Genomic DNA, 25545 nt, shown 5'->3' with positions numbered 1-25545 from the left:
CTCATTAATCAAGACATTTTTCACGCAACACTTCTGGGATGTTACACTCTTTTCCTGTTGCGGGAGAACTGGCAACATTCTTCAGATTCCTGTCCTCTGAGGTTGATGTGCTTGTGACTGAGACCACGTATGTGTCACCGTGTTTTAATGGTAAATTATATTAGTCATGCTGATGTGATGCAAGCGCATATTCAGGACTACAATGGAAAGTCTTCAAAACAAGCATTAAAAAGCTGAAACCAATAATATGTTTCTTTTGCAAATATAAATACGATGGCAATTAACCTTGATAACACTGTTAGCTTCTTAGCAGTAAGACATAATTATGACTTTTAAGGTGGTAAACACGCATCCACGTGCAGCAGTTCTTATTAACTCTCCAAAGTACAGTACATGTCACGTTTGGTACGTGTACGACGGAGGAAAATATTCCAAAGTCTCTCGCCTCAGTTGTCCATGCAGGTGCTTGGTTAAGAATACATTCAGGGGTGCAAAAGTTGAACCAACCGTCACGTGCTGAGTGTGTTGTTTGAGGAAGCGGCATTGACTGTCGCCACGTGTCCTTTGACGCACTTGGCGGGGGGAGACTGAGACACACGGGAAAGTAATTGCTGTATCTTTCTTGCTTGACTGGGATCATTACTTTGTTGGCACTGTTGAAAGGGCGGCGTATTGCCCTCTGTTTCTTTGACTGCCGAGTATCAATCAGCACTGTGTTAATTATATTCTAATGAATTCTAATCAGATACAATATATTATATGAGGACATGTTGTTCTTATCATCTTTAATGTTCCTGTGTGGTGTGGGAGACACATGGCAGAAGGAAAGTAGTGAAAGATACTCTGTAAAGTACAAACATAGGATAGGAAGCCACTCACAATACAAATAAAAGGCATTCAGAAGACATTTCACTAGGTGTCAGTATTGATACATTTTTGTTATTGTTTGTTGCATCTAATGTCTTATAGTCTGGTATTATGTCTACTATATTGGCTAATATGAGCGTAAAGGTGAGTCTAGAGCACGAATAATTGTGTTAAAAACAGTATTTGGTATTTAGCAGTTCATAAAATTATTCAATTTATAAATAAGAAATTCTACTTTGTGGAAATGTGCTCATCACGTTCAGGTTTGGAACCTACATTTGTCCCTCCTGCTATGTCTTCTTATTCTCTGGCAGACCAGATGTGTAAGTGCTGTGTTAAAAATAGTCTCATTATAATATGTTTATGAGTGAGGGCAAACAGTTAGCACGTAGCAAGTACAGTAAGTGCGGTGGTTCAAATGTATCTGTGGCGGGCCACCATAAATATATGAATATATGGTTAGTGTGTAATTCTAGCCAAATATTGATCACATATGAGGAAATTTTACAATTTTAACTCCAAGAGTAGTCCCATTTTAGCATATAAGGAATAGTCTTAATAATATGTAAACTGCTGCTTTTTCTGGAGGAAAAGTCAGTGGAGAATATGGACGTCTGTTCAGAACTCCATCCAGAGGACTGTCAGACTGATGGCTGGAGACGCTGACAAAAACAAGCAAAGTAGGTGATGTTGTTCTTATAGCAGGCAGTCTAAAGCCAAGCAAATAGGAAAAAGAAACACCACAAGAGTACCCATTAAAATGACCCAATTGTTACCTTGTGTCCACTTTCCTCCAGATGGATGTTCAGGGTTGTTATTGGCTGTGCTGACCCAGAAGAAACCTGCAAATCAATTCCAACCATTAAGTGGCTCATTCACGGAAATAGGTGCTGCACCTTAGCAAGGAGGCGGAAGAACTAGCAAGTTGTGTGTTTGTGTGTGTGCATATGTGCGTTTAGACGTAAAACTAGCAAGTTTTACGTATTTTTAGATTATTTTAATTATTATTATTTAAATTATTTATAATAAAACTAGCAAGTAAAACTAAAACTATACGTAAAACTAGCAAGTTTTGCATATTTTTAAATAATTGTAATTATTATTATTTAAATTATTTATAATATAATTTAATTATTATTAATGACTATTATTAATAATAAAAATTATTAATAATAATAATTTATAATTATTATTTAAATTATTTTTAAATTAAGAATTTGTCAACTGATTTGTGAACTACAAAACGGCATTCATAAGATGCATTCAAAGACTTGATGTTATGCAGTATTTTACACTGGTCACTAGGTGTCAGTAATGTTAAAGTTTGGTGAGGAAAACAAGCACCGGCCAATTTGAATCATCACACAACAGGCACAATAATAATATCATGATAATAATAATAACTCTGAAGCACCAATGTCCTCCGCACGTCTTAAGTCATTTAAATCAGGTTGACCTCAGATGTCTTCAGCATAGAAGTGGATCCAAAAAGGTTAATTTTTGGATTTGCTTGCCGTGAAAGCGCACAGTTTGATGTTTGCGTGGGCACGTGCTGTGTTATTGTTAAAGGAAAAGTGAACTCCAAGTTGCTGACGGATGGCAAATGGCGTTTTTAGGTTGAGCATACGAATGTGATGATCATCTGGAGTTGTCGTTTTGTGCAAACAGAATTCCTCAGCGGTCAACACAGCTGTGTTATGATAGTAATGGCAATGAGAACAATAAAGGAGATGACTCTGGCACGTTTAAGTGCGGTTGAAGAAGGAACAAGGTTGCTGGCAGCCATGATGACGGCTTGTTTTCACTGGCCTCTGTGCATAGCATGTGGAGAGGAGAGATGGAAAAAATTATAGTGATGAATATGAATGAAAATAGCAGATATGAATAGCGCTATGAAGCACCGGGATGGAAAGGAACAAGTCAATGGAGGTAAATGAATTGGTGCAAATGGACTAGTGGAGGCAAACAGGATCTCTCGGTAGAGTCTGTCGAAGTTGGTTTAAGAAGCCGGGCCCTCTGATTGGTTGAGTGTGATGCTGCCCTCTCCCCTCCCCCCTCCCCTGAAGAAAGAGGGGCTGCAGGGAGCATCAGGCACACAGCAGCACTGAGGCAGCCACTGAGGAAACATCCACAGCTAACAGCAGATTCCGCAGAGACAGACGAGCTTATATTCAATCTCCAAGCAGACTCGATATTATTCCAGCCGTCGATCAATCGATCCACCGCGTAGAAGCCGACCACCAGTCACCATGGGCAGGCAGGGGCACGATACCTCTGCTCCGGCTGCTGGGATGCGTATCCAGCGCTCCCAGAGCAAGATGAGCTTATCTGCATCTTTTGAAGCCCTGGCTGTCTACTTCCCTTGCATGAACTCCTTTGATGAAGATGATGGAGGTAAGAAGATGCCTCGCTTTTTAGGAGAACCATGTGATGTTAGCAGGTGTTTGGTTGAATTACGTACATTTTGGTCAGTCGAAGGATTTGACAAAGTTTCTGTTGGTTCATTTGCTGTTATGAACTGAACATTGGACGTGCCAACATTCTGTACATCAGCCAGACCATCAATATGTGGAGAAATACTCAGCTAATGGAAACCAAAGATTTAGTATTGGGAATGAGAGTGATTGCCTGGAATTTATTGTGCAGTTTGTGGTTCGGATTTACACTTAGGCATCCAACAGTATTTATTTACTTTAGCAATGCAGGAAAAAAATCCAGACGATGTCTGGTAGGCTACATTGTGGGCATCTTCAGTCATGCATTTCAAAGTAAACATGCGGCTCATACAAAATTAAGCTTGATTGATGGTTGGTATCTGTTTTAAACAAACCTGCCACGCAGGAGTCATGGGCATTGAACTTCTTTTTCAACGTTGGCATATGGCATATGTTAAAGTGATATTACAATTAGAGCTTTATAATGTGTGTGTGTGTGTGTGTGTGTGTGAATAGACAGGAAGTACAATTTTCTACATTTATGTATGCTGGAAAACACTGAAAACAAGTAAATGTGCCTTAAATTACATAATGTCTTTGAACGCAGCACCTCATAACTCATAAAAACACAGTAATTTAAATGTTTTGCTACTATTAAAGATACTTGTGTGGTATCTTTGAGATTGATTGACATATTTAGGTCATTTGGAACTGAACTGAAATAGAGTAAAAATTGCCAAATTTTAGACATACAGTAGTTAATCATGACAATTAATCATGATTAATTTCTTTCAAAACTGCAATTATTCATTCATTCATTTTCTACCGCTTATCCTTGCGGGCATGCTGGAGCCTATCCCAGCTGTCTTCAGGCGAGAGGTGGGGTACACCCTGGACTGGTCGCCAGCCAATCACAGAAAACTGTAATTAATCTGATTAAAAATTGTAATCATTTGATCAGCCTTAATGATAATATTAATGTGTCCAAACGTTTCATTCATTTGTCAGGTGGTACATCAGGTGGTACATGTTGTACGGCTCAGGTGTTTGAGTGGTCACCTCCAAACTTGATGGTTGTAGGTTCGATCCCCGTGGTGAAGTACTATTAAGTACTACTAAGTCATACAGGTCATCGCATTGTCAGGGTATTGGGTGTACTGCGATGGACCGTTCATGCTCAAATTGTGATATAAGTGGACCCCCATTTACCATTCACACACTGAGTGACACCACCCCCAATTAATGGTCTATTGATTAATTGATGATCAATATCTACTTCGGACCATGTTGTTCCCAAACTTGATTCTTTATGCCTGCCCTCATGAGGTTCCTCCAATCATCATTGACAACATCCAGCAGCCAAGCTCAATGAGTTGTTGTGCGCTACGAACGTCACACGGCCTGCGTCACCGTTGCTTTTATTGTAAGATGCAGTGAGCAGAAAGAGGAGAATAAATCACTGAGATTTCAAGGCTAAACATGTTGTGTGTGAGACACACACACACACACACACACAGGAGCAAGAAGACATACAGAGGAAGGAGTGGGAAGGAAATGGACCCATAAAGGATGCATTCTAATGAACCTGCGAAGACGGACATTGTACTTCTCACAATGTGGATCAGATTGCAAACATTTAGCTCTGAGTAGAACATTCCAATGAGGCATGCGTTGTGTCTTTTCGTGGATCATTTATGCGCTTTAGTTTAGGTACATCATGTGGCCTGCATGCAGGCTGGGAGGTCTGAGCAGATGATTGGTTCCAGGCTGATGAAGGCAGTCAGCTGTCATGTTGGATTAGCCGGAGAAAAAGAGACACTGGTTGTTTGAAGGTGGAGAAGCTCCTAGGTTGCCATAAAGCCACAGCACTCTTGATTATTATTTTTTTTGGTTAAAGTAAATAATATAGTAAATAAATGTTGTCTGTTGTTGTGGAGGTGCATCCATAGAATTGTTTAGTTGTATGCATCGCATACATGCAGTATTCAGAAGATCGACACCTTCTGACTCGTCCATTTTCTCTTGCACTTGTCTGTTCACGTGCAGAAGCAGGAGGCAAGAAGTTGCGTAGCACCATCCAGAGGAGCACGGAGACGGGACTGGCAGTGGAAATGAGGAGCAGGATGACTCGACAGGCCAGCCGAGAGTCCACGGATGGCAGCATGAACAGCTACAGCTCCGAAGGAAAGTGAGTCATTTAAGGATCTGTCTTGAAATTAGACCGAACGATCAGTCGTAGATGCCCCACACATCATACACAGAGCTTTAAGTTTGCTGATTTGTGGTGCTTTTGCCCCCCCCAAAATTGTGAGTGTGCCCTGCGATTGGCTGGTGACCGATCCAGGGTCTACCCTGCCTTTCGCCCAAACTCATCTGGGGTAGGCTCCAGCATACCCGCGTGACACTAATTAGGATAAGCGGCATAGAAAGAATGGATGGATGTTTCCTGTGATTGACTGTCTTCACCTCTTGGTGAAAATTAGCTAGGATAGGCTCCAGCATTCCGAAGGAGAACAAACAGTATATAAAATATTTTGATTCATCATCCAATAAGCTATTTATTAAATACTGCAGACATTAACAGGATTGTCCTTCCTCTGATGTAGTCTCATCTTCCCTGGTGTGAGGCTGTCCTCCGATGCCCAGTTTAGTGATTTTCTGGATGGACTCGGCCCCGCCCAGCTGGTTGGACGACAGACCCTGGCGACTCCACCCATGGGTAAGAAAAATAACCATCTTTGTTCTATGCCAGAGTAAGAAATTCTGATGTTTTGCTTGTTGTTTAGGTGACATCCAAATCGGCATGGTGGAGAAGAAGGGAGCACTGGAGGTGGAGGTCATCAGAGCTCGCGGCCTTGTAGGAAAACCAGGTTCCAAGGCACTGCCAGGTAATTATAGCCGGGCGTCGCTAAATGTTGATATACAAATAATGATAAGAAAGCAAAAAATGATATATGATTCTGCTTTCTTCCCAGCACCATATGTCAAGGTCTACCTTTTGGAGAACGGAGTCTGCATAGCCAAAAAGAAAACAAAAGTAGCAAGAAAAACCTTGGATCCTCTCTACCAGCAGCAACTGCCGTTCGAGGAAAAACCTGGAGGCAAAGTTTTACAGGTGAGAAAAAGCATTAATATTTTTTGCAGCGGTGTCCAAAGTACGGCCCGGGGGCAATTGTTATTGACCCATATTGTAAAAATAGAATTGTTTTGTAACACAGAACACAAAGCTAAGATGGGGATGGTTTTCTTCAGATAGCACATATTGCCCTACATTGGATTGGTAATGGTAATGGTAATGTAATGGTAATGGTAATGGTAATGGTAATGGTTTAATTTCATTTGAACATGCATCAGATTACAATTGAATGCATCCCATAATCAATTCACAGTTCATGTCCAAAAGGAGTAGGAAGAAGCAAAGCTTATTAAATCCTACCCTTCCATCTGGTACTTTTACAATCAGTAACTGTTACATTTGTTCACTTCCTGCTTTCCTAATATAATTTAGTTTTTTTTTTGTTTTTTTTTTTTACCGAAATACGAGGTGAATATACAATGCCATAATGGGTACCATAGTAAGTGTCAATATAGTGATATATATAGCACATCATGACTGGTTCAAGACTCTTCATCCTTGTGTGTATATATATATATATATTTGAATACATTCTGGCATGCAGAAAAGGGAATATGAAAGTGAGACACATTATTGAATATTTATAAATACACCGTCTGATATGTTTTTTTATATTTTTTTAATGTATTTTGTTAATTTTTGTATTTTTTTTATTTTGTTAATTTTGTTTTTTTATTATTTTTTCCTGCTTTCCTAATATAGTTTAATTTTTTTGTTGTTTTTTAGTTTTTTTAATATGTTTTGTTTATATTTTTTAATGTATTTTATTAATTTTTGTATTTTTTTATTTTGTTTATTTTGTTTTTTTATAATTTTTTCCTGCTTTCCTAATATAGTTTAAGTTTTTTTGTTTGTTTTTTAGTTTTTTTAATATGTTTTGTTTATATTTTTTAATGTATTTTATTAATTTTTGTATTTTTTTATTTTGTTTTTTTTATAATTTTTTCCTGCTTTCCTAATATAGTTTAAGTTTTTTTTGTTTGTTTTTTAGTTTTTTGTCACGTACCAAAGTACGAGGTGATATTACCCTACATTGACAATGGGTACCATTATGGGTATATTGACAATGGTCACCATGAAAGTGGCCCCCACATCCTCCATTTTTGTGTCCCCTTGTGTGTTGGACTCAAGTCTTTGACACGGCTTCTTGTTTTTTAGGTGATTGTCTGGGGCGACTATGGACGCATGGACCATAAATCTTTCATGGGAGCGGTTCAGATACTGTTAGATGAGTTGGACCTGTCCAACATGGTGATTGGCTGGTTCAAGCTCTTTCCTCCCTCCTCGCTGGTGGACCCGACTCTCGCCCCCCTGACAAGAAGAGCTTCCCAGTCCTCACTGGACAGTTTCTCGCGGTCATAGCAGCGTGCGGACCGATAGCGTTGTTGTAGCAGCCAATGTTGCGATGAAAGGTCACGCCCCCGGTTACACTGCATGCTTGATGTTGTGTCTTCTGAGCCTGTTTCTAGGGGAGCAAATGTGAGCCTGTGTTTTGAGCAAAAAACGTTGCACACGTGGTGCACGTGGTGAAGCGCACCGCAAGCGCTTGGCGGCCGGGATTGCCGGGAGTTGTTGTTGTTGTTCTTGGGACGAAACTGGAATGAACTCCTTAGCACGAGGAATCTGTCATCTCCAGGTTTTCATCCAATTCGAAGCCATGGGGTTCAGCACTGGGAACCACTAAACGAGTTCTACAGAAGCCCTTTTCGAATGACAAATAGATGTTTGGCTTTGATTTCTTTTTTTTGTTTTTTTTTGTTTTTTTTTTGGTTTCTTTTTTCCCTGGGTGACGGTGGTTTTCATCGGATGCTTGGTCACGCCACGCCAGCAGGCCTAGGAGTTTTTGCAGTCCATTACTTTGGGTGAGGTGCGTCCCCGCTTGAATCCACACTCCACTCTAAATCCAAAAAATAAAAATAAAAAAAAAAAAATAGCCTGCAGACTCTCGGTTTATGTGCTGGAAACTCAGCAGACAGAATGAATCAGAGGCGATCCTGCAGAGGCTACAAATCAGCGAGTCATCCGAACCCGATAAAAAGACGTGCAATCTACCATCTTTCTTTCCTTCTCTTTTGATATATTGTATGACAATTATCTGAGAAAAATATATTTTCCTTTTTTAGTTCATTTGCATGGACAAACCAATTTAGCTGAGTAAAAAAAAAAAAGAAAATTATTTTCTTGAGGCTGTAACTTGCAAAAAAAAAAAAGATGAAGAAAAATAAATAAAACTGATCAGCCGTTTTCAACAATTTCTATTATTTTTAAAGATAAATTTCACTCGTGCATGGTTTTCAAGGGGAGTGAATGCAACATCGTGACTGAGATAAAAGTCATCTCTTATCAGTCTTTAGAACATTCAAGAGTCAGCAAGACGAGGCGGGGGGGACAATTTTGGAGTATTTAACAGCTAATGTTTTGTGTGACAAAAAAGTGATAATGAAATTAAATGTAAATGATTTATTTCATGGTAAAAAAGGCTCGAGCCTTATAAAGATTAACATGATGTGCAAATTGTACATGGTTCTCTTTTTCTTCCTTGTCCCAGGGTACTTCACATTGTACTGTTCATTACTACCATTGTCCAGTCCCCTGATAGTGTCCACATTTTAGGACTGCTTATTTCACGGTTTCAATATGGTTTTGGTATGCATTTGAGTTTGGATTTGATTTCTTTAACAAGCATGTTGAAAAGGATTCTCTGCAACATGGCTTGGGCACACCTTAAAGTAACTAGCATGTTTGATAAAGAGGATATTTGGAATTTTTGCAATTTCTTGTACAGTGCATGTCAGCTTCATTCATTTTTCCTCCCTCGCGTTAAATTGAAGTCAACTAAATTACTTTTCCGTCTTCCAATGACCAATTATTGAAGTTTTAACAAAACATTCCACTTGTGTTTTCTTTGAGGATATGAGGAGAAAAGTGACAAGGAAAATATTTTCTATTATCTGGGGGGGGGGGGTCGACAAGTTATGTATTTTATTTGGTTATTGTTGACAAACATGCAAAAATATTGTGTATCGGTGCAGCAAAAGGTCTATAAGTAATCAAGAGGCAGCAAACCTGCAAAAAGAACACACGTTGCTGGGGTTCAATACAAGCACTCTTTATGAAACGAGCTAATCACAGGTTCAAATAACATGGGATATTGCCACAGAAAATGTTCTTGTTTCAATGAAAATGACATTTATTGACTATATTTTTGTTAGTTTTATTTAAAAGCCAACACCTGATTATTTTTTATTTTCTATTTTTGGTAATTTTAACGACTTCTCATGTCTGGGAAGTATAAGAATCTTATGGTTGCAGTATGTCTGAATGAAATTGAACTGGGGCATTATTCCTTCTCCACGCGGAGATAATGAATTTAATGTCACTGCAGTATATATTTTACCTTTTGATTTTCATTGTACATACCTTTAGATGTCAGACTTTGAATAAACAAGATTCCGTGATGACACTCTTCTGGAGCAGGAAAAATGCCTCACATGATGAAAAAGACATTTATCAATTTATCCTTTTGAATGCCTTTTCATTTTCTCTTTTTTGGTGCAATGTGTTAATGCCAAGGCTATGTCTTGGTCAAGTATGGTTGAGTACAGAGATTTATGTAAGTTATTTTTCAAATTAAAAATTAAAAAATGATATTACACTAATGCAGACTGGTGTGTTCTTCGGGATTAGAATTGATGCACGCTTGGCGATGTAATGATGATGGACTAGAATTTCATAAATATGAAGATGAGTGGATTAATCCATAGGCGGATGAATACATTGGCGAATTGGCGTAGTAACACGTAGTTGCATGTCTACACTGAGTCAAATGTCAACATCACTTTTCTTCTTTTTAGTTAACTATTTTAGTTTTTTCTACTTTACATAACAAAAAAATGAATGGTTAGCGCGCAGACCTCACAGCTAGGAGACCAGGGTTCAATTCCACCCTCGTTTGCATGTTCTCCCCGTGAATGCGTGGGTTTTCTCCGGGTACTCCGGTTTCCTCCCACATTCCAAAAACATGCTAGGTTAATTAGCGACTCCAAATTGTCCATAGGTATGAATGTGAGTGTGAATGGTTGTTTGTCTATATGTGCCCTGTGATTGGCTGACTGGCAACCAGTCCAGGGTGTACCCCGCCTCTCGCCCAAAGACAGCTGGGATAGGCTCCAGCAACCCCCGCGACCCTTGTAAGGATAAGTGGTATAGAAAATGAATGAATGAATGAATGAACATAACAAAAAAGGCTGTTCACACCTCAGGATGGGTCATGAGCTAAAACTAGGGGGCTCGCCCTTGGTCATTCTAGTGTGAAAGGGGACCTATTGGGCTTTTCCTCATTTTTGAACTATAAATATTACAATGTCGATAAAGGATATCATTATGTTCTTGATTACTGTCATAGGTTTAGCTGAGCCAAATATTATACGTATATACAATATACACACACACTGGATGGGGAGAACCACTGGTACCGACCACTGGTACCAACCACCAGTACGTCAAACTAGAAAGATTTACTAAGGCTGTCGTCACATCTCTCCCCCAAATATTGTCTACTGGCAACTAACACCACACATGGCGGTCATTCACCAGCCATGTCGACAACAACTCCAACCCTATACTAATATACTAACCAGTCCTTGGGGACACACCCACTAGAGGCATACACAGAAGGACTCCACACTAGTGGATGTCTCCGAAGTACCCAGAGAATTAAAAAAAAACCCACACACAGCCAGACAATGCAAACTCCATGCAGAAATGCTACATCTCAAGCTAGCTTCTGTGCTAAATCTGTTGTGGCCCAGCATCCAAAGCAATGTCAGCTCGGAGAAACGAGTGAGAATTCATTCCTCTGTGTTTCGGGAAGCCACAGAAAATGACAAATCATTTCTCTCCCGTGTTTCATCAATATGTTCTTCTCCAGGAGTAAAAGCAGAATGATTTGTCACATGCTGGCACTGTTATTGCATTCTTTTGTAGCAGCCTGCTGCAAAACGTCTCCTCGGGCTTAAGTGCTCCAAAATGTTGCTGCACGTGTGCTGTGAGGCGCAGCTGCATGGTGCCTTAATGTGCCATCGGAACACCGAGTCCTGATGCCCGTGGCTTGCGGCTCACGCAGACGCCAAAGAAATGGAGCCTTTTTAAATCGGCATGACTCAACATTATATCAATTTACATTTTTATTTCTCTCTCTCTGGACGCAATTATGTCAAGGGACATGTTGTATTGTGTTATAGCATACAAAGTGCCCCCAAATGATCCTTTCATCCATCTTTCTGAGGTCGGGTCTCCGGGGTCCTTTTTTTGAGTGATGGTCTTAAACTTTTGATCAGCTGATGAACAGCCTTATTTCAGTTGAATGCTTGTTTGCAATAAATTGCTTACTCATTTTTTTCTATTGGGCTTAACATTTTGATCAGGAGTGTTCTTAATGGTAAAGGTAATGGTTTTATTTCATTTGAACATTTTATTATATTATTATTTTTATTTTTTAATGTATTTGATTAATTTTTATATTTTTATATTTTTTAAATTTTATATTTATATATTTTTATATTTTTATATTTTTATATTTATATATTTATATATTTATATATTTATATATTTTTATATTTTTATATTTTTATATTTTTATATTTTTATATTTTTATATTTTTATATTTTTATATTTTTATTTTTTTATTTTTTTATATTTTTATATTATTTTTTGTCACGTATTTTTTATTATTCATTAATTCATTTTCTACCGCTTATCCCCACAAGGGTCGCGGAGGATGCTGGAGCCTATCCCAGCTGAGAGGCGAGGTACACCCTGGACTGGTGGCCAGCCAATCACAGGGCACATATAGACAAACAACCATTCACACTCACATTCATACCTATGGATAATTTGGAGTCGCCAATTAACCTAGCATGTTTTTGGAATGTGGGCCGGAGTAAACGCACGCATGCACGAGGAGAACATGTAAACTCCACACAGAGATGGCAGAGGGTGGAATTGAACCCGGTTTTCCTAGCTGTGAGGTCTGCGCATTAACCACTCGACCACCGTGCAGCCCCTATTTTTTTATTATTTTGTATTTTTTTTTCAACACATACCTGATTGAATGACTTTTTTTGGGGGGGGGGGTATTATTTTTTCTTTCCACCAATCTGTAAACGTTTGATGTCAAAATGCAACATGTTTTTTTTTAAGTAAAACATCATCTTTCAAATACCATCTCCACATTTTACTTCTTCTTTTGTTTGGGAAAAAAGAACAGCAATGACAAACATGACGAATGACAGCGGCTAGCAACCACTTCCTGTTCCAGTACTATTTAAGAAACCGGCAGACTACACACACAATAATAGTCCGGGTCCACGTCAACGCATCAAGACTGTCCTTCAGGAGGTCCAGAGATGTTACCCCTGTGGACGATGCTCAACCAGGGCCTGAAGGATTTCGGGGCTATGGCAGTGGATGCTTTCATCGGCGGTAACAGAGACAACTTCAAGAGAACTACTGTCCTCCTCATCGTATGTGTCCTCCCTAGCATCCTATTGAGCATCCTGCTCCTCTTGTATCTCCTCTATACTCTCAACTCCAACCCAGCAGTGGCTGGGGGGATCTCCGCCCTCCATGGGGTGGTGTTAACGGTGGCCCTTTTCCTGTCAAAGAAAATACGATGCTTGCTGACTCTTTTGGTCGTCTCTATTTTCACCAAAAAGAGTCGCAATCTGCTCTTGACAGCTGGGACAAGTCTAGTGATCCTCGGGAATATCCACAACACTTTGGACAATCTCACAGGCTTGGTCCGGAGCATGATTTGTAACCTGAGGGCGAAGAAGATGTCCATCACGGCTCCCTTCAGGAACTACGTGGCCATGTTGAAATGGCTGGCTGATGTACTTCAAGGGGTGACGGATCTCGGAGTGGTTAACCTGGACTCTCAGCTTAAGATCTCATCCAAAGTGGACTTGGAAGAATTCAGGGAGCGACTCAGCCAAGCAGAAGTGAAGCTAAATCAAAGTGTCAGATACGCCTTGACCTTTGTGAACACAGTCTCGTCCGTGAAGGAACGAGTTTATCCAGCCATCAGTTTCCTGGTGCTCGCCATCTTTATAGCTTTGCACATAAAAAACTACTGCACGGACATGACATACAAAAATAACTTTATCAGCGGCAAATTCATTCGTTATGATGAGAAGCAGAAGGCGGAAGGAAGGCGTCACGTTCTTCCCCTCACGTCAGAGGAGGAGAAGCTTTACCCCGCTCTCCCTTCCCTCCGTCCTACAACCCAGGAAGGAAAGGCGCTGTTCAAATTTGGCCTTCCGGTTGTGTGCCATTTATTTGCTTGGGTTGTTTTTATAACCGTGGATGCTTTATTGTACTGTTTTGTTGCTGTAGTAACCACCAAGCTATCAGAGATGGAACCCTTCCACGTCCCGCTGCTGCTAAGCCTCAAAGTAAGTTTCATGAAACCATCGGACATTTTCAAAATCTTACTGTTTTTCCTTTCAGGGGGTAGCAACTCTAATCGGAATACAGTTGGCTGAGGAGAACCACCAAAAGAACTTTTCTTATTCTGTGACACTCTTCGAGAAGGAGTGCCTCCCCAATCCCAAACCGATGCTCTACAGCTCGGTGTTTTCGCTGGCTGCCATTCTGCTGATCTTGCTCATGATGGCACCAGCGGCGGCCAAAGCCGTGCAGTTCAAGCTCTTGGTGTTTGAGAGATTCTACTCTAACGCAGCAGAAGAAAGGATAAAGTACCTGCATGGCAAAATCCTGAGGGAAAGGTCAGCAAGTGGGAGGGAAAAAGCACAGAATAGGAGCTTTCATTCACTCATCAGTAAGGTATGGATCATACCATAATAATAACGTTATAGTTGAGGTTGGATGTTAAATTATGTTTTTCACCCAACAGCCACAATTCTGGTGTCCATTGCTTTTCCCGGAAGAGGACAATGTAGAGTGAGGAAATTTGAGGACTTCAAAGATTCCCATCTCGTCCATTCCATGGTGACTTCTTTTAATGACATCAAGTGCAATGACGATGGCAGCTGATATCCAGTACTTTAAATCAGTTTGAATTGTTAACGAATGCTAGCTCACTCCCTCATGTCTCAACAGCCACGCTGAACATCAAGTTCTCCTATCTGGTGACCAAGGTTAAAGAACCAGAGGACCAGTCGGAATACAATGTCAACCCGGATGATAGTGAAGTTCACGGGAAGGACCTCCTTCCGTGAGTCATGGTGGACATCAATTTGACAACTTTTAGCTTGATTGCGAGCTCTCTCCACGCTCGTTCGGTGGACGATGTTTCGAGCTCGGAGCATGGACAGCGGAGGACCAGACAGGTTGCACGGACATCATGTTCTAGCTAGGAAACTTGCTACCTAAACATCTATTTATATGCTTAATGATTTTTGACAATATTGTATGTGATTTTATGCTATCATCAAAATAATAATGTGTGTGTGTGTATTGCACACTAGATCAGGGGTCTCAAACACGCAGCTCGCGGGCCAAAAGTGGCCCACAGGATGCTAATTTAGACCCCCTAGTTTGCGAGTTAGCATGTGTCTCAAGACCCTGCAGTTGCGCAATATGTTGTAAATAGAAAGAGTATAAATGTGACTATAGTCGTGTTTTGTCATGTCTACAGGGCTCTAATAATGCTTTGTTCATTTTAATCTGAAAAACATAATTTGTCTACCCACCAACTATATGTGGTTTCTGGAGTTTTTATTATTTGTTGTTTTATTATTATTATTATTATTATTATTATTATTATTATTATTATTATTATTATATTTATTTATTTATTACTGATTGATTGATTTTCTTTATTATTGATTTGTTTATTTATTTTTCATCTTATTTTGTGCAGAAAAATAAAAATTACGATATCTGAGATCAGTGGAATGTTTTATCAGAGCTTTTATTGTAGAAAATCGGAACCAAAGCACTGAAAAAGTTTGTATATTTTTCTGTTTTTAATAAATGCGTTTTTTTTGGGGGGGGGGGCAGCCTCGCCCAGACCCTAGCTCCAGTGGCCCCCAGGTAAATTGAGTTTGAGACCCCTGTACTAGATAGATTTTATACAACAAAACAATAGCAATAATAACAAATTATGACATATATTGAGGATGTTATACTGTTTGACAGCGCATGTTTTAATAATCCAACATGAGGAAGTGTTGTATTTGTGCGTATGCTTATGTGTGTGCATAGACAAGAAGGGAGCTTACATAATCCAAGACAGATGTCCCTTCAATGTGCAGCGAACACCACAGCATTTCTTCCACTCCCACGGTACTGTCACTACGCATCGGTGTACAGGTGTACGGTGGACACTTGCAGCCTTTCATTATCTGTATGATATTTGACATTGATGGCACCAATAAATCTATTTTTTTTACTTTTTCCAGAATGGCTCATTGACGGTGACATCAGAACATCAAAGCTAGCTAGACTTCTGCAAAGTACTGTAAATCATATTACGTGATTCAACTGTACTACTCCTTCCTGCGTGGCGCCATCCCATCCACGGTCAACAGTAAGAGGAAGGAAGTGATACAGCTAAAAAAAAAAGAGTGGGCCTTGTGTGAGTCACACGCTGCCACTGACCCATGAGGCAACTTGATAAGCTCACATTATGTCTCAACCGGCCCTGTGGCAGAAAACCACGCCGGCATGCCAGCCGGACCGCAACCTCCCCGTGATGTTCGCCAACAGCTGCAGACCTATTTAACACAGGAGGTGAAGACGATGCTCCATTTATGGGCATAGACGGAGCGGCTATGATAATATACAATACTGCTGAATATGCAAATGCGGAGCCACTGTGGGTCAACAAAAGTCTCATTACTGTCACACAAGACAGGTCTATTTAAGGTGTGTTCCATCAAAGGGAATGCTTGGGATGACAACACAGCACAAGCTCATTCATCATTTGTGCCCTATAAAGCATAATGCGGCACCGTTTCCTATTTGCCACTTTTATTTTTGCAATAATTTGTAATGTAAATGTGAAAGTAGATATAAGTGAGCAGACATAGTGGAAGAAATATAGCAATGTCACCATTCTCCCATCCTCACTAATTAAAATGACAGTAGTCTGTATAAATGACTTGCAGGAATACCTGGATGAGATGTAGAGCGCTGACTTGTTCAGGCACTGAAGGTTGGTGTGCGCTCACAAAAACACACACACACACAGCTGGAGATTCAACGTGGCTTTCATGTAGCGGCTGACTTGTTCACACAGAAATGACTTTCCCTTCGTAGGGCTGCCTGATCACAGCTGTAGGTTGGCCCACCTGCAGGCCAAAGCCAAAGCAAACAGAAAGGTTATCTTCTGTGCAGTCGAAAGCAACTAGGAGGACAGATAGAAGGCAATGTGGTCATGACATTTTTTTTGCCGTGTATATTTTTGCTTTACTGACACAAGGAGACTGTATGGCTGGCAAAATGGCTCACTCTGTTCAGGCTGTTGTTTTATGGAAGAAATGCGGTAAGGTGCTGAAACCAATCTACGGAGTAAATCCTCTTTCTGCCTGTTTGGAGGCGGGAGACAAGGAAAACAGAAACACATGCAAATGGCAATGTACTGAGGCCGGCAAAATTAGTATATTCATTTTCACATTCATTCATTCATTTGCTACCGCTTTTCCTCACAAGGGTCGCGGGGGTGCTGGAGCCTATCCCAGCTGTCTTCGGCTGAGAGGCGGGGTACACCCTGGACTGGTCGCCAGCCAATCACAGTGCACATATAGACAAACAACCATTCACACTCACATTCATACCTATGGACAATTTGGAGTCACCAATTAACCTAGCATGTTTTTGGAATGTGGGAGGAAACCGGAGTACCCGGAGAAAACCGGGGAGAACATGCAAACTCCACACAGACATGGCCGAGGGTGGAATTGAACTCGTGTCTCCTAGCTGTGTGGCCTGTGCACCAACCACTCATCCACCGTGCAGCCCACTTACAACTTTATTCATTCATTCATTCATTTTCTACCGCTTATCCTCATGAGGGTCGCGGAGGGTGCTGGAGCCTATCCCAGCTGTCTTCGGGTGAGAGGCGGGGTACACCCTGGACTGGTCGCCAGCCAATCACAAGGCACATATAGACAAACAACCATTCACACTCACATTCATACCGATGGACAATTTGGAGTCGCAGATTAACCTAGCATGTTTTTGGAATGTGGGAGGAAACCGGAGTACCCGGAGAAAACCCACGCATGCACGGGGAGAACATGCAGACTCCACACAGAGATGGCCGAGGGCGGAATTGAACCCTAGTCTCCTGGCTGTGAGGTCTGCGCGCTAACCACTCGCACACCGTGCCGCCCCTTAATTTTCACATATTGTGTGATAAATTAATTAATTTATTATCGTCTTAAGGCCTTGTAGCCATGAGTTTTTTTTTCTGAATTAGAAATCTTGTGAGTTCAACTGTATTAGTAGGAGTAGCAGTGGTTATAAAAAAAAAATCAGGAAAAAATAAAAATAAAATTCAAATAAACTAAGTTTCTCAATCAATTTCTGCAGTTTAGTAGCACAGTCGCCATGCTGAAGTCATCCTGGTGCACTGTGACACGACACATCACCGCAATTTCCTTTATGGATTGCTTGGTCTAAGTGCTCCACAAGACCACCGCGCTACGCACTTGACTTTTCTGTAATTGTTCTCTTTCCGCAAATATTTACTGACCTGTTCCCTCTGTTTGATTCGTTTATAGACAAAGTCAGAGAATGGTTCTCTGTGGATGAATCTTCCCCAGCCAGGCGTCGCCTTCAGCTGACGGTCCTCGTACACCACTTTGCCCCTGGAGATGGTGATCACGGCCACACCGTGACACTCCATGCCCTCAAAGATGTTATAGTCCACAGCCTGATGGTGTGTCTTGGCTGAAATCTTCCTGTCATGACACAGAGATCCAAGCATGGGTCATTGTTTCTGGTTGAACTCTACTTCCTGAGGAAGCTTAGGTGGTTGAATTTGTGCAGCAAGCTGCTGGAGATCTTCTACAAGTGTGTGGTTGCTAGTGCCTTGTACTTTGCTGTGTTTTTTGGGGGGGAGCAGAACCAGCAAAAGGACATACTGCAAACCGGATGGACAAAATCTGAAAAGCTTTTATGTGAGATATTGGAGGAATTTCTCTACATCATTGTCTGACTCTTCCAGTTCTGTTCCCGCAGTGAACGCTACACAACTTTATTCATTCCACACGCCATCCAGCTCGAAAATACCTCATCTGGTTGTAAGATAATTCACAACATTAGTGCATTTCATGCAAAGAGGTTAAGACTTAATAGTTCATGTAGGAGATTATCCCGTTTTTATATTACAGAATTGACAGTATGACGCTATGAGGAAATTACTCAGAATTAAATCTGATTTCAGAATTATTAACTACCGTTTTGTCATTAACAAATAAATGTAAATCCCAACACAAGTGGTCTTTTCAAACACATGTCCGTGTCATTGAAGGCACACAGACAGTAAGTAGTTTGTGGTCTACGACACATGCTCGCTTATATAACCCAGAAAACTGTTCTACTTGAAAGAGAATCTGGGCTGAGTCCCTCAGGGAGATCGCTAAGCACTGATGTGGATTGGAGAAGAGCTCATTCGGACCTAATGCAACTTCCTGTAAGTAAATACAAAATAACAGTTAATACTGTGAACAATTCTTGTAAATTACATCTATATATGTCAATCCATCCATCCATTCATCCATGCATCCATCCATGCATCCATCCTACTGATGGCTTCCAGCATGAATGCCTCGTGTTTAATTGCTGCAATGAATCCATCTGTAAAACTGTGTAATTAATTGCTCTCTTTGCAAGTGTTGCTCCATAACATCCGGCACCGGGGGCTACCAACAGTTGCATAACCAGAAGCTCAGTCAATGGCCTCATGTCTCATAAGTTGGCTGCTTGGATGATGGTGATGCAACTTGTTTGTGCATATACATTGCGTATGCATTGCATACGGCACGTTACATTCACAATCAATGTCCTTCCCCTCCTGTCCAAGCTTGGCCAAATCAGCAATAAGCATAGCAAGCATATGGCGGCGGTGTAGCAAGCGCATAACACGGACATGAGGTGCTTTCAGGGACATCAGGTTGTTTTTTCATCAGGTCAATTTTCTTTCAGCAAGACCCACTGAAAACAACTCGGTGACCCACTTTTTTATGTAAATGATTAAACTATGTATACAACATGGCTTTTAAATGTTATTTAAATTAAAATATGAAATTTATTTTTATTAATGGATTAATTAAAACATTAATAACCATGTATGCTGAATGTTATAATGTACTTTGCAGTTTAAGCAAATAATCCTAGTGCCTGAAACGTCGCCATAAAAAACACAACTCTCTGCGGGCTCCTCACCGTGACAACTTGGGATCCCAAATAACCACATCAGCATCCGAGTTCTTGGCGATGCGGCCTTTCTGAGGGTAGAAGTTGAAGATTTTTGCTGCGTTGCTGCTGGTGACGGCAACAAATCGATTCTCATCCATTTTGCCGCTGTGCTGGGAAGTTGGATATGCACAAATAAGGCTGTTTGAGTAAGAGAGCTCAGTTGATGGTAAGGTGCGCAATTAGCAGACCAGACCCAATGTGAGGCGACGTGAGATTAGAAAGCACTACACAGCCATTTCTGTGGAATCGGATAGAAAATCAAACAAAATCCATCAAAATCTGATATACAGGAAAATTAATTTGACATGTTGAAATTTCTAGTACTGTTCTAAGTGTTCTCAATTTTAAAAATGGCCTCTGTTCTACATAGATGACACACATCTCAAATCTACAGCATCCCAGTGGGATACAACGGCCTAGTTTCACGGAGTTCATTGAGTCCGAAATTTCACTGATGTTGGCAAAATAAAGAAGCGGTTCAAGCAGTGAAGAAACATGCATGTCAGGTTAATGGAACATCTAAAGTGCTTGCAGATGTGAATGTCAGCTTGTCAATATGTGTCAGCCCTAGCACTGTAACACCTAAGTGGACAGAGGAAGCAGAGGAAGCAGCATAGATTAAAGCACAGGCTTGGACAAGCTGAAGAATAGTGTTAATTGTGTGCTGCAAGGCACCCGAATGAAACCACTATTTGATTTAAATGTACATTGTATGAGCAGACATATACGTACAACAATGGTTCAAATCTGATTGTGTCTGTTAAGAGCGGTTTCGGATTCAACAAACTGTACCTGTAGATTTGACCGTACCAAATATCATGACAACACTACTATTAACAAAATATTTAGAAAAGAACAAACTATAGCACCCTGGGTTGTGTCTTGCAAACACTTTTCAAACATCGCAAGACCCGGGCCACAGGCGTTTCAGGGGCCCGATGAGGTTTGGTAATGGTAATAATGAAATAAAACCATTATGGTTTTATTTCATTTGAACATGCATCAGATTACAATTGAGTGCATCACATAATCAGTTCACAGTTCCACATGTCCGAAAGGAGTAGGAAGAAGCAAAGCTTATTAAATCCTACCCCTCCATCTGGTACTTTTACAATCAGTAACTGTTACATTTGTTCACTTCCTGCTTTCCATAATACAGTTTAAGGTTTTTTTTTCTGCTTCCTTTTTTTTCTGCTTCCTCTGTCCACTTAGGTGTTACTGACACATATTGACAAGCTGACATTCACATCTGCAAGCACTTTAGATGTTCCATGTGTTTAACATGTGTTTATTTAACATGTTTATTAAAAATGAGCATGTGTAGTAGATGTTTGTGATTGGGACGTACCACCCCCTTCTCCCAAATGACAGACATCCTGTCTTCCACACCGTTGACTCCATTAGGGATCTTGGTGAAGTCGTCTTTTCCGAGGGCCTTCTGGCACACTGAGAATGTGCAGTTGTCGGTTCCCGTCACACTGAGATCATCACTAATTTAGAGGACAAACGTTTGAATGAATGAGAAGAATAGGTGAGATAGAGAATATGTGTTCAATAACAACAATAACAAATACTGTATAAGGTTATGCACTAATAGCCATGCCATCTTAGATCTACACATCTGCTTCTCTCTTATGCTCCACCTACTTGGCCAGCAGGTCCATGAGGTACCCAGGGGTGCTGGGGTCAGGTCTAAGGGGAGGACCCATGACAAAAAAAGCAGCATGAGCCCAGTCCTTATGCCAGTAGTGAGTCCCATCAGTTCCCAGTCCAGCTGCAATAGGCTCCCCAAACACCACTCTCCCTGTTACGAGATTTAAAAAAAACACTTCAGCTCAATTAAAGATAACTTTTACAGTAGGACATGATTAAATATCACATCACACCATCTCTGCGTGCGTTGGACACCACTTTGGCAGCAGATTTGCTCATGACGTGGACAACATAGAGAGGGCAGTTGACAGCATTGGCAATGGTGATGGCTCTCTGGGTGGCTTCGGCCTCCACCTCTTCTGGCCGACACAGTTCGTGACCCTCAGGCCCCGTGATTCCCATGGACAGCATCTTTTTGGCCCCCTGATGAATCACAATGGAGGGGAGAACAATAAAGCAGAATAAAATGTGATAAAAGAAGAATTTAAGACTGTGGTTTACCTTCAAAAAGCTCACAAAAAAATAATCAATGGTAGATCATACAATATTAATGTGTGACACAAAAGCCACAGTTGTATATATACTGTATATTTAATATCTGCTGCCACCTAGTGGTGTTTTCCCAATTTACTAGAAGTGTACTTTAGGTCCCACCAACCTCAGCAATGAGGTCTCCATTCTCAGCATGTACTTGAGCAATTGCTCCGATGGTCTTACACTGGGAGAAGGCTGCATAGAGCTCACTGTCTTGCAGCATGTACACATCTTTATAGGCCATAAACATCTTGAAGGAATTAACTCCCCTCTCTTTGGCCAGAACCCCCATTTCCTTCTTGACCTGGGCAGGACAAAAATGGAACACAAGTCATCATGTTCAGTTCTGAAGACATTATATAAAAACATATCTTTCTTGTTGATTTTTTTCTGGACAGTATCAATGTAAAACTACAGAGTAACCAGTGTACAATACTACAAATCATACGTATGTCTTTGAATGCGTCTTCTGGATGCATTCTATTTGTATTTCTGTTCATTTATAAATTTTTATGCTTGAAAATGCTTAATTTATCCAATCCAATCCACTTTATTCATATTTATATATATATATATTATATATATTTTTGAAAAATTAATTAATTAATGTATTTATTTATATTTTCTATATATATATTTTATAAACAGAGTTTCCAAAGTGCTGCACAGACTAGTAAAACAAAAAGTAAAAATAAAATACAATAAATACAACTTAATCCAAAACTAAAATAATCAAATAAGAAATAAAATAGTAAAATAGATATTAAAATATTAAAAACAAGAATCAAAACAATAAAAGAATAAAAAATAAAACTAATTAAAATAAAAAGAAAGTACTAAAAGACACAGGACCATACGACTCACTCCGAGTTAAAAGCCAGAGAATAAAAGTGGGTTTTAACACGAGACTTAAAGCTTTCGATGTTGGGGGCCTTTTTTACTTGTTTTTTTACTGCTTTTTTACTTTTACTTACTTTAATTTAGACCAATAGTAAGTACAATTTGATTGAATATGCATTGCTAATAAGTAGTCAACATGCATTGAACAACAATATGTTGTTTTTAAAACCAAATTAAGTCTTAAATACCTAAAATTAAAAATGCTGATCTACTAGGGTTAGGGTTAGCATTTGTAAACATTTGCTCTACTAGCAAATGTTTTTATGAACGCAGCCACTAATGAACTCAAAGCATTCTTGCAAAGTTTGATGATGAACCGCATATGAAAATGACCAAAATAGTGCATACTGTAGTGCATATAATGCATACCGTATATTATAATGCATACTGTAGTGTTGTGTGGTGCTAACTATTCACCTGGTCACTCCACCAGGTGACAGCAACATGCAGCGAGTAATCACAGCATACTTTGCTGTCTGCTGCTTTACGCCAACAGTCGTAGGCCTCCGTAAGGGACTTGCCTTTTTGGGGGATGACAAAGTCCAGGATCATTGTGGTCCCTCCTGCTAAGGCAGCCTGATGAAATACACACGAGCACAACGTTGATAGTTGAAGATTAACTGGTAAAAGACTTTGACGCACTTGCACAATGTCACCCGTTTGAAAGTGGGATGCTTCACAACTACTTCTATATGCAGTGTTGGGATGATTACAACATCAGTACACGGGACACATTATGGTGAATGTTTCATTGTGTAATGCTGAACTCAGATCAGAGGTTGATATTTAGTATCCTATATATTTATCATTATAAAGCTGTGTTACAACAACAAAACTAGCATCTACACCTTTTACACTGCATATTATATTGAATTAAATTCTATTCACAATAACAACTTTGGTAGTTAATGCTGTATAAATACATAACGCTGTCATTTCTGTCATCAGTGTTCTGTGCCGTTATTCTGAAGCGTTATTCTTCCACTGTCACAACAATGCACTGTCAGTAACCAAAATCAGCTACCTTTGTTCCCGTATAAAAGTCATCCACAGTCCTGGTACCCATGAATGCAAGCTCCATGTGCGTGTGGGTGTCAATGCCGCCTGGGATCACCAGTTTACCAGTGGCATCAATGACTCTCACTCCGTCCGGAATGCGAAGATTCTGTCCAACATCTACAATTTTCCCATTTTCAATGTAGACATCGCTGATCGCAGAGCAATCCTCATTCACGACTTTGCCTCCTTTTATCAGGATCCCTCTGGGTTCAGCCATTCTGTTGCGCACGGATGAATGTCTGTAAAAGAATGCAGAGTGAACAGACCAATAGCTTTAATAACTGACAAGTGCCTGTTCCAAAGTTCATGACCTTCAGGTCAACAAAACGGTGGATTCTTATCAAACCCTAGTGGCCTTTCTTCTGACAACTGTTATTTGTTTGAGCTGAGTTTATGCAAATAGGTGATGGCTCAGTTTACAAATACACTTTGAAGACATACAATCCCTCCAATTCATTGGAGGTCCTGGCTAAACTGAGTCGCTAGAGGGCGACAAACTGTCATTACAATTGTTTGCAATGTGTTATGGAGGTTTCAGGATGCCAGTAACATTATTACTTGCAGTGAAATGTATATTAAGTGTTTCAAATGTCACCTGAAGTGTGACGTCACTTGTTGCTTTTCAGAAAAAACACTACAGGTGGCCGTTGAAACATGTCGAAGGTTAAAAGAAGAAGAAAACAAACTCCAATATACTTTCCAAGACGTGTCTTAGTATAAGAAATATATTCGGTAAGAAGACCAAACGAACCCATTCGAGCTAGCTTGAATTGGTGAGAATGTGGGGAAAATGACATTACACAAAAAAAACAGGGCATGAATCAAATATGCTGTCAAAATTTAGCCAGATTGTATCGTCTACTTTAAAACTCGGAAGAACTATAATGACCACAGACAACAACACAAATTATATATATACCAGTGTGCGGCGGTGTGCAGAACAGTCCAACTGTAGCTTCCTGGATTTGTTTTTGTTTTTCCTCACTAACGCCCAAACGCTCACGAACTCATGAACATCATTGGCTGACGACAATGATTGACAGGTAAATGGACCAATAACAGAACAGGGAATGAGTTTCCACCTTTATAGACCGTATAAAAAACAACAGGAGCTCCAGACCACAGATTCTAGAGTTAAGATCAGGATGAGCGATCCAAGGCAAACGAATGGGACTCGTATGGGATGGAGCTGAAAGTCCGCCATGATGGAAGGAAGAAGAGGTGGGCGGGGTTAGGCGGCCAATAGGAGTGAAGGAGGAACAACAGACGTACTTCTATGGATTTTTAATGGGAAGTATTTACACAATGCAAAATTAATTTCAGGAATGGCATTGTTATTACTTTTGATATATTATAATGTGATCACAGACTAATCACACAAGTCAAGTGTTGTCCAATATTCTGTTTATTTACAACAACCAGTGCTGTGCAGTGCAGTCCAAACCTGCTCAAAGCATAATAAGGTAGGTAGGTAGGTAGGTAGGTACTAGGTAGGTAGGTAGGTAGGTAGG

At 40.2% G+C, this 25545-nt stretch overlaps 3 protein-coding genes across 39 annotated transcripts in view; 2 read left to right on the top strand and 1 right to left on the bottom strand.

The window, feature by feature from the left end:
* Positions 1 to 8612, top strand: part of rims2a (regulating synaptic membrane exocytosis 2a) — a 111284-nt gene extending 102672 nt beyond the window's left edge. For 35 of the 36 annotated variants that reach the window (XM_078790876.1, XM_078790883.1, XM_078790888.1 and 32 more), the window contains 5 exons: positions 5349 to 5490; positions 5909 to 6021; positions 6089 to 6190; positions 6278 to 6417; positions 7597 to 8612. In XM_078790876.1, coding sequence (XP_078647002.1) covers positions 5349 to 5490; positions 5909 to 6021; positions 6089 to 6190; positions 6278 to 6417; positions 7597 to 7800 — 701 coding nt within the window. In that variant the 3' untranslated portion in view covers positions 7801 to 8612. Of the gene's footprint in view, positions 1 to 2156; positions 3262 to 5348; positions 5491 to 5908; positions 6022 to 6088; positions 6191 to 6277; positions 6418 to 7596 lie in introns of those variants that run through there. The other variant, XM_058053526.2, reaches the window with a different exon arrangement.
* A 4068-nt stretch (positions 8613 to 12680) lies between these two features.
* Positions 12681 to 14302, top strand: dcstamp (dendrocyte expressed seven transmembrane protein). Its single transcript, XM_078790518.1, has 2 exons — positions 12681 to 13893; positions 13949 to 14302. The coding sequence occupies exons 1-2, from the start codon at positions 12847 to 12849 to the stop codon at positions 14300 to 14302; spliced, it is 1401 nt and encodes a 466-aa protein (XP_078646644.1). The 5' UTR covers positions 12681 to 12846.
* A 2116-nt stretch (positions 14303 to 16418) lies between these two features.
* Positions 16419 to 25060, bottom strand: dpys (dihydropyrimidinase). 2 transcript variants are annotated; one of them, XM_058053530.2, is made up of 10 exons: positions 24954 to 25060; positions 24000 to 24273; positions 23393 to 23551; positions 22200 to 22379; positions 21775 to 21964; positions 21536 to 21692; positions 21237 to 21378; positions 19856 to 19998; positions 18162 to 18369; positions 16419 to 16755 (listed from the first exon to the last, which is right to left on the bottom strand). In XM_058053530.2, the coding sequence occupies exons 2-10, from the start codon at positions 24249 to 24251 to the stop codon at positions 16696 to 16698; spliced, it is 1491 nt and encodes a 496-aa protein (XP_057909513.2). In that variant the 5' UTR covers positions 24252 to 24273; positions 24954 to 25060; the 3' UTR covers positions 16419 to 16695. The 2 variants fall into 2 exon arrangements, with proteins under 2 accessions (XP_057909513.2, XP_057909514.2); XM_058053531.2 differs by lacking the exon at positions 24954 to 25060 and adding an exon at positions 24381 to 24419.
* Between the last annotated feature and the right edge of the window lie 485 nt (positions 25061 to 25545).

Source organism: Doryrhamphus excisus, linkage group LG5, assembly GCF_037039965.1.
Source record: "Doryrhamphus excisus strain RoL-2023G ecotype Guam linkage group LG5, RoL_Dexc_Guam_v1.1, whole genome shotgun sequence".
NCBI classification, from domain to species: domain Eukaryota; kingdom Metazoa; phylum Chordata; class Actinopteri; order Syngnathiformes; family Syngnathidae; genus Doryrhamphus; species Doryrhamphus excisus.
This window is presented reverse-complemented; position numbering and strand designations above follow the sequence as displayed.

Bases quoted from the DNA above. Each gene is read 5' to 3' on its own strand.
- dcstamp (XM_078790518.1), top strand. From the start codon at position 12,847: ATGTTACCCCTGTGGACGATGCTCAACCAGGGCCTGAAGGATTTCGGG. The intron at 13,894-13,948 runs GTAAGTTTCATG...TTTTCCTTTCAG, and splicing joins CGCTGCTGCTAAGCCTCAAA to GGGGTAGCAACTCTAATCGG.
- dpys (XM_058053530.2), bottom strand. From the start codon at position 24,251: ATGGCTGAACCCAGAGGGATCCTGATAAAAGGAGGCAAAGTCGTGAAT. The intron at 23,552-23,999 runs GTAGCTGATTTT...GTATTTCATCAG, and splicing joins ACTTTTATACGGGAACAAAG to GCTGCCTTAGCAGGAGGGAC. The intron at 21,379-21,535 runs GTAGGTGGAGCA...CCTCTAAATTAG, and splicing joins CTCATGGACCTGCTGGCCAA to TGATGATCTCAGTGTGACGG.